Genomic DNA, 14,284 nt, shown 5'->3' with positions numbered 1-14,284 from the left:
CGTATTACTAATTAATCTTTGTTTTATTCTAGGCATTACTTGATGCAAGCTTGTGCATGTTTTATGACTTGGTTGACAGATTTGATTTGCAATGCATATTCAACTCCCATGATGGAAAAGATGTACCATCCCATATGCTATAAATTATGCAAAATAACATTCTGAGTGTATTATGTGCAATATTATTCGGCTAAACAATCATTCTCATTGAATAAGACCTCACCTCTCTATTCAATCCCCAAAAATGAATTCTCTTAGCGACGGTGCTTTGTAGGGGAAACACTGAACTCTGTCTCAAAGCAAAGTCATTGTATAACTCGCTCTTTTTCCTCAAGAGGTCTTTTATCTCCCTGCTTTGATCAGTGACTCATTTCACCCTCTTTCATCCTTCGTCTATGATATTACTCCATCACTTACTATTATTTCTCCACAGTGAAAGCCATTACACACGGCAGACTTCTGTCCCTGTCTGTTGCTCGATACACACAGCTGTGTCTATGCTTTCGCCCGCTGAGGGGTCAAACCCTTCTCTGTGCGCCCACTCACTGCTCAGACCTGACCTGGATTTTGACCCCACAACCTTCACTTGCAATTGCTCTGTTAAGGAGCCTGAATAATACATGAATTTGTACTGAGAGCCATAACATGACCTTGAACTCCAATCCTTCCATTTGTAGCCAATTAAATAGCATTTTCTTGTGTTTGCAGCTCTACAAAGAGATTGAGGTTTGCCCCAAAGCCACCAAGGTGATCCGGTTCGACAAAGCCGAGTCCTGCACAATTGGATATGGTATGCTAGTCTCTGACAATACCCCCTTTTGAACCCTTTTTCTGCTCCGACTCTTAAATTCTGTATCAAATTGATTTCATAATAGACTTCATGAGTCATGCTTTGTTAGAGACTAAAGGGGACTGACCCAGTTTGAGTGCATTTCATCCTAGGTGGATCTAATTGCTCAGTAGTTATGAGCCAGCATTGCACATTGTCAAATAGAGATTTTTGAAAGAGTACTAAATGAATGAATGGCTGAATCTCTTATTGTGACTTCTTATCTATTTCTGCAGGTTTTTCCGTGGCAGTCATAGATGAGGAAGGGACGCAGCAGCTCCATATTACTGAAGTGAAAGCAGAGGGACTAGCCTCAGCCAAAGGTAAGCATTTTTTTAATCAACAAACAAACATGAAGTGTACTTTACTTTCAGTTCCTTGAGAGGTGATATTTAGACAAAGAAAACCAAACAAAAGTCCACCACAGTTTCCTTAGATGAATCTGAGTGCAGTGACCTCAGGGGTTGTGTAAAGGATATATGAAAGCTCGGTACATATTTCTCTCTTGAGTTGACATTGCAAACTCAACACTCGAACGCCTCACCTGCAAAACACCTGATCCCACATGACATCTTATCAGTGCAGCTTTGTGTGACGGCATCGCATCAGATACTGAGCCAACAGCTGAATCTCTTTTGATGAGAGACAGAGGCCTGCTTACATAGAACAGAGTAGAAAAGAAATGGTTGTCTCAAAAAGGCAGAGCTGCACACTTATTACAGATGCATTGTTTTTATTTTAAATTGTATGGATCAATGAGGATTTACAAGGCAATAAACATCAACTTGCAATCCAAAAAAAAAACGCAATCCATAGAAAGGTCATTCACGGCCAAGAAAGGCCTTCAACATCAGTCTGTCCACATGACAGCAACTACAAAGCAGAAAAACATCTGGGTGCTTGCCAAAGATACACGTTTAAAAGACTTGAATCATCTGTTCTAAGCACTTTAGTCGTATTACTTGTTTGTATACTGAAAAAGGCATTATCAAATGTGCCAAAAACCTACAAAAAACCTTGTATAAAAGCTATAAATCTGATTCATTCTTCTTCCTGAGTGCAAATAAAAAAATGCATTCCTTTGTCTGCATGGGACTGCTGTTTGAATAGCTGGGTCTGGAGATCAACCCCCGTTCGTTAGTCTCGATCTTTAAACAGAGCCCAGAGACCTAATGGGTTGGAGAAACACACGGCTGCTCTGTAGATACAACACTAATGTATAGAAAAATAACATGCCCTACTATTGTGCCCCAGGGTGAGACCAAGGTTACTCAAGTGTGAGATTGTGTCCTCCAGCGCATTAGCAATCTAAAAAGCTGCTAGCTAAGCGGGCAGAGGATAGAACCGCGCTCCACCTTCATAGGAGAGTAGAGATAGAAAAAAGCTCCCGGCATACACACAACACAATGCATCTTTTTTTGTAAGATTAGGCTATATTCTGCTGAATCACTGAATATAGTACATGTTCAACATTAGTAGGTCCGTGTGTACACTGGCATGTTCCTTTGTTTGCATGCACGCGTTTTTACTAACAGTGAAAAGGATGAATGAGGAGTGAAAGAAATCACGCTTCAATTTCTGCAGGGTATACGCAGAAACCAGGCCATCACTGGACAAGGAGCCCCAAAGGGTCTTTTCTCTCTCTCTCTCTCTCTCTCTCTCTCACTGTAATTCCTGCTCCCCCTCCCCCTTACAGAAGCATACACATAGACACACACATGCAACACACACAGCTAAGCACACATCAGCAGTATAAGGCCAGAGGGGTTATCTCTCTGTCCAATAAAGACTACAGCTGACATTTCACATCCCAGACAACTAGGTCATATCTTAGGGCTAAATGTGTGGCTATATATGTGACTGTGTGTGTCTGTAGCAGTCAGTGTACTATGAAAGCCATACCAAAGAGTTGTTCCACTTTTTTATCAAAGTAGACAATATAAAAAAGGGTAACAAGCAAACATGTGGTCGTGTGTCTTTTTTAATAAGCAGGTGAGACAGCTGTCACAACCAATCAGGTTCATCGCGGGAGGTTGACTGCTAATTGGTCGGCTGATTGAGTTCTAATTCTCAATTAGCTGAGGCGGGCACAGGTGGTCGAGGGGCGGGGCCAGAGAGAAAGCTGTGTTCCAGTGTGTTCCATGGTTTATCTTTCATACATAGCACCACAGAGATGATAGGACAGAAATAGACAGCATTGCACACTCCTTCTTAAAGCCATCCAGTCTCTTAAGATCAGCGTGCGCCTGAGGCGAACATGCAAAGAAGGATGCATTTTTAATGTTCTGGAACACATTGGAGACCCAACATGTCTGATTAGCCACAGAGCTGCTGTTGAGCAGTACGGCACTAAAGTATTGTTTGTGTAGATGTTTTGTACGCGTTAGCAATCTTGAGTTGACGGCCTGAAGAAAAGCTACTGTGTAGGATGGTTTACAATCCTTTCACTTCCTTTGCCTTGCTTTTATTGCTTTCAGCGCTTTCTGTTGCAATGTATTTCTGTCCATAATTAAGCCTTTCAGTTGTTCAGCGTTAAATCTGCAACGAACACTTCTCACTTTGTTTTGTCCCTTCATTCTCCACCAGGCCTGAAAGCAGGGGATGAGATTCTCTTGCTGAACGGTAAGCCAGCATCCGCGCTCCAAATGGACGATATGAGGTCCGCCTTTGCAAACCAAGCGCTGACCTTGAGTGTCAGCACCCTGCCCCAGATGGACCCTCGGGTGCTGTGCCCCCTTCCCCCCCGGCGCTCTGATGCAGAGCAGAACCCCACTACAGACATCTTCTCCCAGAGCCAAGGTAAAGCTCACTGTTCTACTGAAACAAAGTTGTGGATGCTTGGAGTACGTTGTGATAAATTGGGCTTCAAACTATGGCAACATTGATTTAGATAATGTATAGAAACAGTGTCCTCTAGTGACACATATAGTGAGTTTCTTTTTCCCTTTCAAATGATATCTAAATGTTGTTAATGCCATTAAATCCAGTTGAATGAGAAGAGCAGAAAGTTGACCTGTTAACCAATGTCAGTTATAGTGGTTCATACCAATGCCTCCTATATCTATATCTTCATAGCATTTAATACAACTGATTGAGAGTGATTGGTAGAGTCTTTTGAAATCTAAAATAAAACAATCCAATTATTTTAGGAAATCTGAGATTGCAGTGCTCCACTTTGTATATATTATTTCCCATTTCTCTTATGTTCCATCATACATCCTCTGAAACCCCAATTCTATGTAGCTGAAGAATACAGATGGTGTTTTTTTTTGTATTCAAGCAGAGGGTGAAAAGGGCGTTCTTCTAATTATGCATGGATGCAGTCTGATAACCAACCTGCAGGCAGCCGCCAGCTTTCCTCTGACCTGCTCGTTTTATCCGTGCAAGGGCAACATTTGTATTCCTTTCATAAATTGGGTCTTGCAGTGAACAGGCTGACAAGCTGGCATTGTTTATACAGGGACTCGGAGCACTATGAATATTAATATGAATCCTTGAGGAGTGTAGAGCTGTCATTGTGCAGAATATGCCATACGCACAGGGTCAGACGGGGAGTAAAAACACTTCGGCAGCCAAAGGGAGGTTATCTATGATATCATGCTTAAGAGGAGACGGGTGGACACAAAGGTGCTTCAACACAGAGGAAATACATAGGAAACGTCTCCTTGATACTGATGAAATAAAAGAGATAATATATGGTAAAGCTAGAGGTTACAGGGATATCTTAATTAACATAATTCTCACCAAAACTTAAAAAAAACCCACAAATGATGCTAGTAAATGCTATTTGATATGTTGTTTGTGAAAGCAATACTCAAGGGGGAAGGGATGTCTACGTTGAGGTTACTTTTGCATCAAGAAGGATAACCCGACACTCAAAGTTCTCTTTAACATCAATAAAAGTGTTAAAATAAATAATGGAATGCATAAGCACGGGTTGAAATGTAGATTATACAAAGTGGAGCATTCAAATTTCCATTTGAATGATTGGGTACACAAAGCTTTAATGTACACGTTTCCTCTGTCTCTGTCTGTAGAGGACATCCTGGATGAAGTGTCGGGGCTGACAGTGGAGAGCCCAGATCAAAGTATGGAGGAAGGATCTCGACTGACCCCGCAGAGTCCTGGAGATTATCAGGAAGACAAAACCTGCATGGGGACAGGACAGAAGGTAGGATATGGCATGCAAAGACACAGCTTTCAGATTAGTACAAACTCAGACATTTTGTGAATCAGAGCCGGGGATTATCAGTCTAGTTTTCAGTATCGAACACACCCTGTCTGATGTGTTCTTACACATACCAGCAGTTTTGGTGTCTGTGTGTGACTTGGGGATCAATGCTAAAAAGTGGCTAATTAGCTTCATTGTTGTGCTGCCATAAGTCAGCCTGATTACTTTTATCTAGCAGTAGTGTGCTTTATTTGACACTGTTTCTGATCTGAGATCTGTCAGACAGAAAAGGGCTTGTTGGTATCACTGACCAACACATTCTTGACTGTTTAAAGGAACACTGAGAGTCCATGTGTTTATGATAATATGAAAACCCTCTGGCAGGTCTTATCCTACATATTTCTTCACCCGTGTCAGGTGTTTTTTTTTCTTTGCGTAGCATGTAGCCAGAAACTTGGAAGATGTTCAGAGGCTTTTTTCCTCGTTTGTTACTGGTGACCTTTACACAAAGGCTGTTTTGGGGCTGAATTATGTGAGACAAGAAGTGTGCAAGTGTTCTGACACGCACACAATCACACACACACACACACACACACACACGCACACACACACACACAGCCATTACACCATATCTCAAAGATTCATAACCGCTTTTTATTGAATGATTCATTCTTACAGCATTTTTTGTATTTCTGTTGACATCTACAGTTTAACGTACTGTATGATGAATCTTATTCCTACATAAATAACACATTTAGTTTTATACACTACTGACAACATTTTACATGACTGTGCTTTGTGCGCACTGGTTGTTGGTGTGTGTGTGTGCCGAGATGGAGACAGAGACAGACAGGTGAGTGAAGGAGTGAGTGAACGGCATCACTGTCTCATTAAGAACATGTCTGGTTCGATCAGGGTCGGCACAGTGATTGCCTGGATACGCCTTGTGCCAGCCGGTCTCCCTTGGAAACGGTTGTCGCTTCCATTACCATGGCAATGTCTGATAACCAGTACCCACTGGAACCATTTTTTTTGGTACCACCGAGAAATGGAAAAAAAGGCGAGGAAGGGAAAGGGACAGCGCTGTTGGATTTGTGTCAGTGAGCTTCAGTCTCGAGGCGAACTAATGGGAGAGGTCAGAGTCCTGTTGGACTGTCGTACTTCTGTGACTCCAAAGTGCCATTATTAGTTGGGAGTTTGAAAAGATGAGAGATATCCCAACAGATAGGGTTGCAAAGAGCGCTGGATAGAAACGCGAGGTTGGCTTTAGTTTTAGTTTGTGCACTTGATGTGAGGAGAATATCCAGCTGTCCCAAACTTGTTTAACTCAACAAACAGTTTGTACCTCCACTCTGCTCCTGATTAACATTTAAAGGATTCCGCTCGTCTCAGAGTGTTTCTACCTGCAAGAGGAAATCCATTTAAATTCATCCAAACAAAACAACGGCATAAAACAAAAAAAGCAGCAGTTTTGCATCGTGTGCAGTTTAATCATTTTAATGTTTAAAAATGTTATGCAATGTTTCCAGTGCCATAGCTGTATGTTGTTTTATACAGTGAAGGAGACTCATTCAATTACCATTTTAGATGAGGGCACACTTGAGTATGCAAATGAGAGCAGGCTTCAAATCTTCAGCCAGCACAAAATCCAACGATTGTTTTTGTTTTTATTTAATTATTTTATCAATAAATAGGTTAGCTGAGGATGTAGCATCCCACTGAATCCAACCTGTGAAACACTGTTATTTAAGAAAGCTTGAGAAAGAGATTGTTTTTACCCTGTGATGATGTCCCTTGGTGTTTAATGCTTAGTCGTGTGCTTTGTGGTTTATTATCAGATGTTGTTACACGTAAATATAGAAGGGAAAGCAAAGGAAAACAGGGCTGTCTTCATCTCACCTTCATCACCTCCTGCTCCAATGTGCTGTCTGTTTTTCCCTAATTTCCATCTGTTTTCTGATTTACTCTTGTTTTGGCATCCTCCTTTTTCTCTTTCCTTTGTTCGTCCTTGGATTTATTGTCATATATTTTGTCCCAATAACTGAGATCAACGACGTTACTGTGTCCTGTTTCAGATTTGACAGCTCAGTGATTTTTCTTTGTTTGTCCTTTCTGATCATCCCGTCTCATTATCGTTGTTTTGAATGCTTTTTCTTTTCTCTTGTCCTTCAAGTTTCCTTGTGACTCCCTGTCCTTGTTTCCCCTCCTCCTCTTCCTCCTCCTCCTCTTCCTCCTCACTAACCCCCCGCTGTTCCTTTCTATAAACAACATGAGGCTGCTGTCTGTTTTTAAACCGCTCCGCTCCACACGCCTCCTGCGGGCCCTGACCTGAGCCTGAAGCACTTGGACCAAACTGGCCACAGAATCCCTAGAAACTTTTCCAAACCATGTTATTCATCTTCCTAAAATTGTGTTTCCCCCTTTTTTCCGCTCATGTTTATCACAATTTAGTTTCCCCACTATCCTCTTTTTGTGAAGCCTCTAAAGGGCTGAAGATTGCGTCTCACCTCATTTACCCGCTGCCTGCGGTCACATGGTGGTAAGACTGAGGGAAAAAGCGGCAAAGTGGGACAATTTTAATTATCCCACACTCTAATTACTTCATTCTCGGCAGTGTTTCACATCATTTAGTGGAGACAAATGAGTGTCTGGCTAGCCGGAGGAAACCGGGAGGTTCATTATTTTAGACAAAGCGCAGAGCAACCTCCTCAATATGATAAACCAACGGCGGTATAAAACAGTGATTGCTTGCGATAATAGAGATGACGGTGATTGCGCCTGTTCTCCAAGGTGTAGTCAGCCTCACTGACAAGTGCTGGTTATAATTTACAAACCTCTATCAGTTTTGCCCAGGGGGATCTGAAATGGGAAAAGCACTTTTGAGTGCATGAAGGGTGGGGGGTAGTTTTCATCATCTATGCTTTGATTGACTCCTGATGGTATAATTCAGCTTAAATTGCTCCTTGCATGCAGTGCATTTGTTTTAAGTAGTGACTGACTTCTCCTAGGTAAATTAAATACATCTATAATTTTAGGCTTAACATCTTGCCTCGGATCATATTTTTAAATAGCCCTTTTATTGGCCTCTTCCTCAGGCATAACATATTTCTGCCAGTTGTTGCTGTCATTTCATAGTTTTTCACTAGAGGGCGCACTGCGCTGATTCATGAGCCTGCAACACAAGAATAGTGTTTCTTATTCTGAGCACATAACCAAACAAAGATCGAAATGAACATTAATCAAGTGTGATTACTCGTATTGAATGGATTCTTTCAGTTCTCAGACAGTTTCCAGATTTGAATGGCACATCATATGTGATAATAAAACCTGCAGTTTAGATGAATATAAATGTGCAAAACTGCATTTTCTTATGTGCTGTTATGCATGCAGGGCTGTCACGACTGTTTTAAGGAAAGACAGAAACACCTTGCATTTCATATTCACATTTTCTTCACACTCATAACTTCCCAGAGCAGGTAGCATGCAGTCTGAACTGCTTTCAAATCTTTTATGCATAGATTTGTGAAGACTCGTGTCATAACATAATCATCCTTTCACTTCAGATTAAATGATTAAAGTCTCTCTGTCATGGCTTGGATCCCATCATTCCTCGCAGGGATTTATGGATTTGCATGTTTCCCTTATTTCAGATGAAACTGAACTTCAAGACTCCCCCTTCCTCCCCTCCCCCTCTCTGTGTTCACTGACATTGACAAGTACATGCCTGCTCTTGAGTATGAGTGCATGCCATCGAAATTGCTATATTCCTACGATGTAATACTGCAAGGAACAATACCCAAAGTGTGTGTGTGTGTTTGTGTGTGTGTGCCAGGTTATGTGGACATGTGTAATCTGTGTTTATCCCGGCTCTCACTTTACGTGGTTTCAGCTGACGGTTGACAGAGCAGGTTGGGGCTTGCCTCCCTGCTCCTCCCTCTCGCTGTACTCATGTCTCTCTGTTCTTTAGGGTGGGTCTATGATTTAGTATATTTTGTAAAAGAGTAAAGATTCGCCTCGGGATTAGGAAATGCCTGTGTTGGACTGACTAGATAAAAGGTATTGCTGCCGGGGATCTCTTTATTTACACGTTTATTTACGAGCATGTTTGTAGGTCTGTGTGTTCACTCGTACTCTTTTGCTGATTCATCAGACTAGATGTGTGTTATTGAAACCACGCTTGCATTTGACAAAAAGTTATGTATGCTTAACATTTTTTACAGCAACAAGCTTTTTTTAAGATCTATTTCAACTAAGATTTTGAGCAAAAAGTGCAAATTTCAATTAGTGTTCCTGTAAAAAAAAACAAAAACACATTGACCTTCGCTTGTATTCAACAGCAGTTACCTGTTCTTTCTCTACTTGACTGTTAAGAAAGTGTCTTATTCCCACAAGTATTACATAACTCTTATCTCTCAGAAAGTGAGCAGCTCTTGTGGTATGCTGCTAGTGCTCACCTGCTAGTGCTCACCCATCATTAAATTGGCGGTGTATTTGAAGCTTGATGCAATATATTAAGGTGTGAGAACTTGAAGATCCCGTCTGACCTGGATCCAATATCATTTATAGAAAATACCTCAAGCTGCTACAAGGAAGAAATGTGTGGCGCTTCATGGCGATTCTTATTTTGCTGGGTATGTTTTCATTTTAAATTGATTCCTTTCGATTGTGTAATCTTGCTTGCTTGAGTTGATACTTTCAGAGGCTCATTTTGAAAGATGAGGGAGCTCATAAATAATCTTTGTTTAACAACGCGGCTGTCCTTTCTGAAAGTGTGGCGACGTATGTCTTTCTGAGCTGCGATGAGAGATACCTGTGGTCTTTACGTGCTGTCCCCGTGTTTGGCTCTCACCACCCACTGCTTTCTCACCTCCCTTTCTCTCCTCCCTCCTTTCTCCTCCCCTCTCTTCTTCTGTCCCTCGCGACAACGTGATGTTTGATCTTGTTATCTAATGTAGTATTCTCCCTTTGCTGTTGCGGATGCTTGCAAACACCTGGACAGAAGTAGAAGACAGGGGAGCATGCAGAGGATTGAGAAAGAGACTGATAGGATAGATGCTTTTAGGATAAGGTGACATGAGAGCGCTGCTGTTTATTACAATCTGTTTTGACAGATTTGTTTAGCTGCCACATTATAGATCTTTCCAACAGTAATGAGTGTTGATTAGCAAAGTATTTACTCTTACAGTTTTAATCAGTTTGTTTGGACACGTTGAAGATCAACACATCCTGCACAGTAGTATCAGCTGTACATTTTGGAGGAAGATGCTGTAGAAACTAATCCTCCTGGCACTGAGGAATCCAAACTTCCTGGAAAGAAAGGACAGGAACGGACACCTGACTTTTTGTTGAACTCTTGTCTGACCTGCCAGCATGTCAGCTTTTAAGAAGAGCAGGAACTCCGGACGCTCGACAGAATCCGTCTATGATATGTTACAGCTGGTGAGCCTCGGTGTGTGTGTGTGTGTGTGTGTGAATGCTTGTGTTGTGGATATGATCTTGCAGAGGTCACTGATTATGATGGTGCCAACAGTGCTGAGGCTAGAGGTTCATACCCAGCAGGAATAATTCATGTCAGAGTTTTGACTGATCACCCATTGTGATGGCATGGACTTTAGTGTTCAGATTTGATCTTATTAATCAAGAATCATTGTGCTGAAAATCTAACAATTGGCATTTTGGGTTAAGTGGATTTGAAATGTTGAATGCAATGAATGATACTTGAGCATTGCTTATCTTGAATTTAATCCGTAAAATAAAGAATTCTAATTACTGACTGTTTGGTATTTCTGCTGCCCTTTTATTATTGGATTGGAAAGTTGTCATCACTTCTTAATTAGTAGCGATGGTAAAGCACTATGCACCCTCTGTGTGAATCTCCTGCTGTCATCTGTCTCTGCTCCATCTGTCACTCGGCTGTCACTAATTCCTCTGGCTGTCAAGGGCAAGACCGAGCTTACAAGTGGCAAGACTGCGATGGCATTGCTCTGTTTTTGTGTTGAAAATGATCCTTTCCGTAGGCAGTGTTTCTGGTTAGTCCCTGTATCAATTTCAGACTCAATTAAAATCAGTGCGTTTGTTTTTAAGGAGGAAATCTTTAATTGTCTGCAATGCAGATAGTTCTTTGGATGCTGACTAACCTGTGAGTGATTTATTGAGTGTTATGGTTTCCTTCTCATGACTGAGAGAGCTCATCTTGACTTGATGGGAAGAATTTCAGTATCAGCAGGTCTGTCAAACCATGTGGGTGTGTGTGTGTGTGCATGTGTGTCAGCGTTGCGAAACTGGTTTGAATACCACAATGGAAAATTGTGTTTGTCGTTGAAGCTAAACCGGTGACAAGCCATGGAATCAGAAAAGACAAGCCATGTCCCCCTGCTCACCAGCTGGCTGTGTATCAGCCAGCACAAACACACAAGCAGGCGCAGTGTGTTGTCACGGATAACAACTAATAAACACTTTAGCCGACTACACACACTCTAGGGATGTTTGTGTGAAATACACTCGCAAAGATAGTTAAATTACACTGATGACTGGCAGGTTGAAGTAGAATACCACCAAACTGCTCTGTGTTTTCTGAAGCTACAGATTGCATCACCTGTACAAAATGTGTCTTACTGTATCTAGTCTTACCAGTCTGTGATGCTTTTATTATGTTAGTCTGAAATGTCAAATGACTAATAATTGTCCTGCTTTACCAAATCATTTCTTTAAAGGATTATTTTATGAAAGGAGTTTTGTTCAGGCGAACATTAGGTGTTTCAGTGTTGGTCTAAGACAAAAGCTATAATAAAAGACATGGCGTATGAGTCATAATTCATTGCCAAACATTTCAAGAAGAATTTATTTTCTTATTATTTATTAAATCGACTAGGATTGGCTGAGTATGGATGGTGAATGATACACACGCTGTTTCAACAGACCTCACAATCCTAGCAACAACAGCCTGTCTGCACTTGGCCCCTAAAAAATCATGAAACCACAGATTGACCAATATTTTATATAATTCAAGAGGTAGTGAAAACTGTGATCGTTTGAAGGTAATTATGAAATGAGGTTGCAGTAGTTGAAAACATTGATAACTGTTGTTGGTATTTTAGAAATAGGTCTTGCTGTATTGCTCAGTGCTATTCATATTTAACTTCCAGCCTCTCCCTTGTTGTTGACGCTCCTATGTCACTTTCAATTTGTTTTCGTTCTCTGGTGCCTACGCTCTGTTGCATTGAACTTCGCAGCCTTGGGACTATGAAAGAAGCCGCTAGAGGAGGACATCTAACTATTTATGTTTGTGCGTGGGTTTCAGTTTTTCATTCGTAAAGTACTGCTGCGCATCAGGGCGGAAGATGATGCAGCTGAGCTGTTTTTCCAGAAGTTGTTGACCTTCACTTTGCAGAGTCTATTACTCGATGAGACGCTTTTTAGCTTTAAGGAGGGCTGCAAATCTACTGATAGTGGTCTACAGAGCCAGAGAGAGGCTGAGGGAAAAGTCCCCGATTTAATTGTTTTCATTAAACGTACTGCTGTACCAGTTTGGCCTTGCAGGTCTGATCGTGCATGGTATTTGTGATACAGGGATGTAAAAGGTCGTTGTTATAGCAGGTTTTGCAAGTATGAACTGTATGTGTTGGTGCTTATTTATATGTATGAATATTAGTGCCCAGTACGTTTTATTCTTTTTTTGTATTAAACTTTACATGCGTCCAAATCCCATACAGGATATATTTTATGTTTTCATTAACACTCAGGAGATCTAACACGTTTTAACATGTCAAATATTCACTAATCGCAGCGTAATCCAACATAAAATGAGCCCTAAAGAAATCCTAAGAATGTAAAATTTGACATGAACTTTGTCTCTCTCTTTACAGAGCACGGAGCAGGTCACTGCTTTCTGCCGCAGTCTCCATGACATGAATCCACTGGAGTGCCCTATGTCATCCTCCTCATCGTCGTCTTCGTCGTCCCTGTCCCCGAGCCCCGTGACAGCTTTACCCCCCGCTGCCACCCAGAGACAGCTCTCCCACGCGGACAAACTCCGCAAGGTCATCAATGAACTGGTGGAGACGGAGAAAACCTATGTCAAAGTGAGTGAAAGCTCTCTTTGATTAGTTGAAGACAATCTTACCAGCACAAACTGATAGCTGTTGATTCTAATCTGTATTTGTTTGAGGATAATGGACACAGAATCTGGTATTGCTCTGATAAAACGAAAGGTTTCTTTTGTTAACGTGTTCAGAACTTTGACATACCTTTTGTGCCATGGTTGGTTTTGTTCCTGCCTGTGAGAACTGAGTCATTTCTGTTCTTTAAATACCTCAATAATGACTCCACATGAAACAGCCTTCACATGAACAGACACCCACGCATGCCCTTCCCCATTCCTCCTTGAACATCTCATCAGAGGCTCATCGTGTTCTTGTCTTTTCAGGACCTAAACTGTCTTATAGAGTGCTACTTGACACCTTTGCAGAAAGAGAGCTTCCTTACCCAGGATGAGGTAATTTCCACCTCATCTACATAATCCAAAAATCAACTCTTTATGAAATGCTGTCATAAATCCCCCTAAATATTATACATCTGGAGTTAGTAGCAGTTTCTGAATGATGCTTTGTGTGTTGCAGCTGGACGTTTTGTTCGGTAACCTCGGGGAGATGGTGGAGTTCCAGGTGGAGTTTCTCCGGACGCTGGAAGATGGGATCCGACTGGTGCCAGATCTGGACAGACTGGAAAGAGTGGAGCATTTTAAGGTGGGGAAGGATTTCTCTTATGTTATCACACTTAAGGGTTACTTCAAAAAGGTGCTCCTTCAAGATATTTGGCTCACGGTGTTATTGCAGTTGTACAGACGTGTTCGCCCTTCCTCCATTTGTCCTGGATCAGCAGTGAACATTAAGAATTTTACTGCTGGGGGCCTCCTCATCATACTCTTTGAAAGGATCAAACAGAGTTGAGACGTGTGCTAATTTGCAATCGTATTTCAATTTTGATAGCATGACATGCTTGTTTGTCTTCACAGAAAGTGCTCTTCTCCTTGGGGGGTTCCTTCCTGTATTACGCCGATCGCTTCAAGATCTACAGCGCCTTCTGTGCCAGCCACACAAAGGTCCCAAAGGTGCTGGCTAAAGGTAAAATATGCACACATTCTTGACTGGTGAGACGCAGGGAGCCACCCAATGTTCCTTTCAGTTGAAAAGTACAGAAAAGTGCAGTACAGAGGGCGAGCTGCAACTAGTCTCAGCACACATTGAGGCTTAACCTTTACAGACTTACTCATCACACCATTGAGT

At 41.6% G+C, this 14,284-nt stretch overlaps 1 protein-coding gene across 8 annotated transcripts in view; it reads left to right on the top strand.

Moving 5' to 3' along the window:
* Positions 1-14,284, top strand: part of LOC117490292 (T-lymphoma invasion and metastasis-inducing protein 1-like) — a 56,770-nt gene that overhangs the window by 34,898 nt on the left and 7,588 nt on the right. For 3 of the 8 annotated variants that reach the window (XM_034139960.1, XM_034139961.1, XM_034139962.1), the window contains exons 14-21: positions 709-790; positions 1,066-1,152; positions 3,416-3,628; positions 4,867-5,000; positions 12,866-13,081; positions 13,426-13,494; positions 13,619-13,744; positions 14,014-14,122. In XM_034139960.1, coding sequence (XP_033995851.1) covers positions 709-790; positions 1,066-1,152; positions 3,416-3,628; positions 4,867-5,000; positions 12,866-13,081; positions 13,426-13,494; positions 13,619-13,744; positions 14,014-14,122 — 1,036 coding nt within the window. Of the gene's footprint in view, positions 1-708; positions 791-1,065; positions 1,153-2,980; positions 3,253-3,415; positions 3,629-4,866; positions 5,001-8,960; positions 9,057-9,578; positions 9,632-9,990; positions 10,069-10,092; positions 10,440-12,865; positions 13,082-13,425; positions 13,495-13,618; positions 13,745-14,013; positions 14,123-14,284 lie in introns of those variants that run through there. The other 5 variants (XM_034139963.1, XM_034139966.1, XM_034139965.1 and 2 more) reach the window with 5 other exon arrangements.

Source organism: Trematomus bernacchii, unplaced genomic scaffold (assembly GCF_902827165.1).
Source record: "Trematomus bernacchii unplaced genomic scaffold, fTreBer1.1, whole genome shotgun sequence".
In the NCBI taxonomy this organism is placed as follows: domain Eukaryota; kingdom Metazoa; phylum Chordata; class Actinopteri; order Perciformes; family Nototheniidae; genus Trematomus; species Trematomus bernacchii.
The sequence above is the reverse complement of the archived record's forward strand: the minus strand, read 5'-3'. Positions and strand labels throughout refer to the sequence as shown.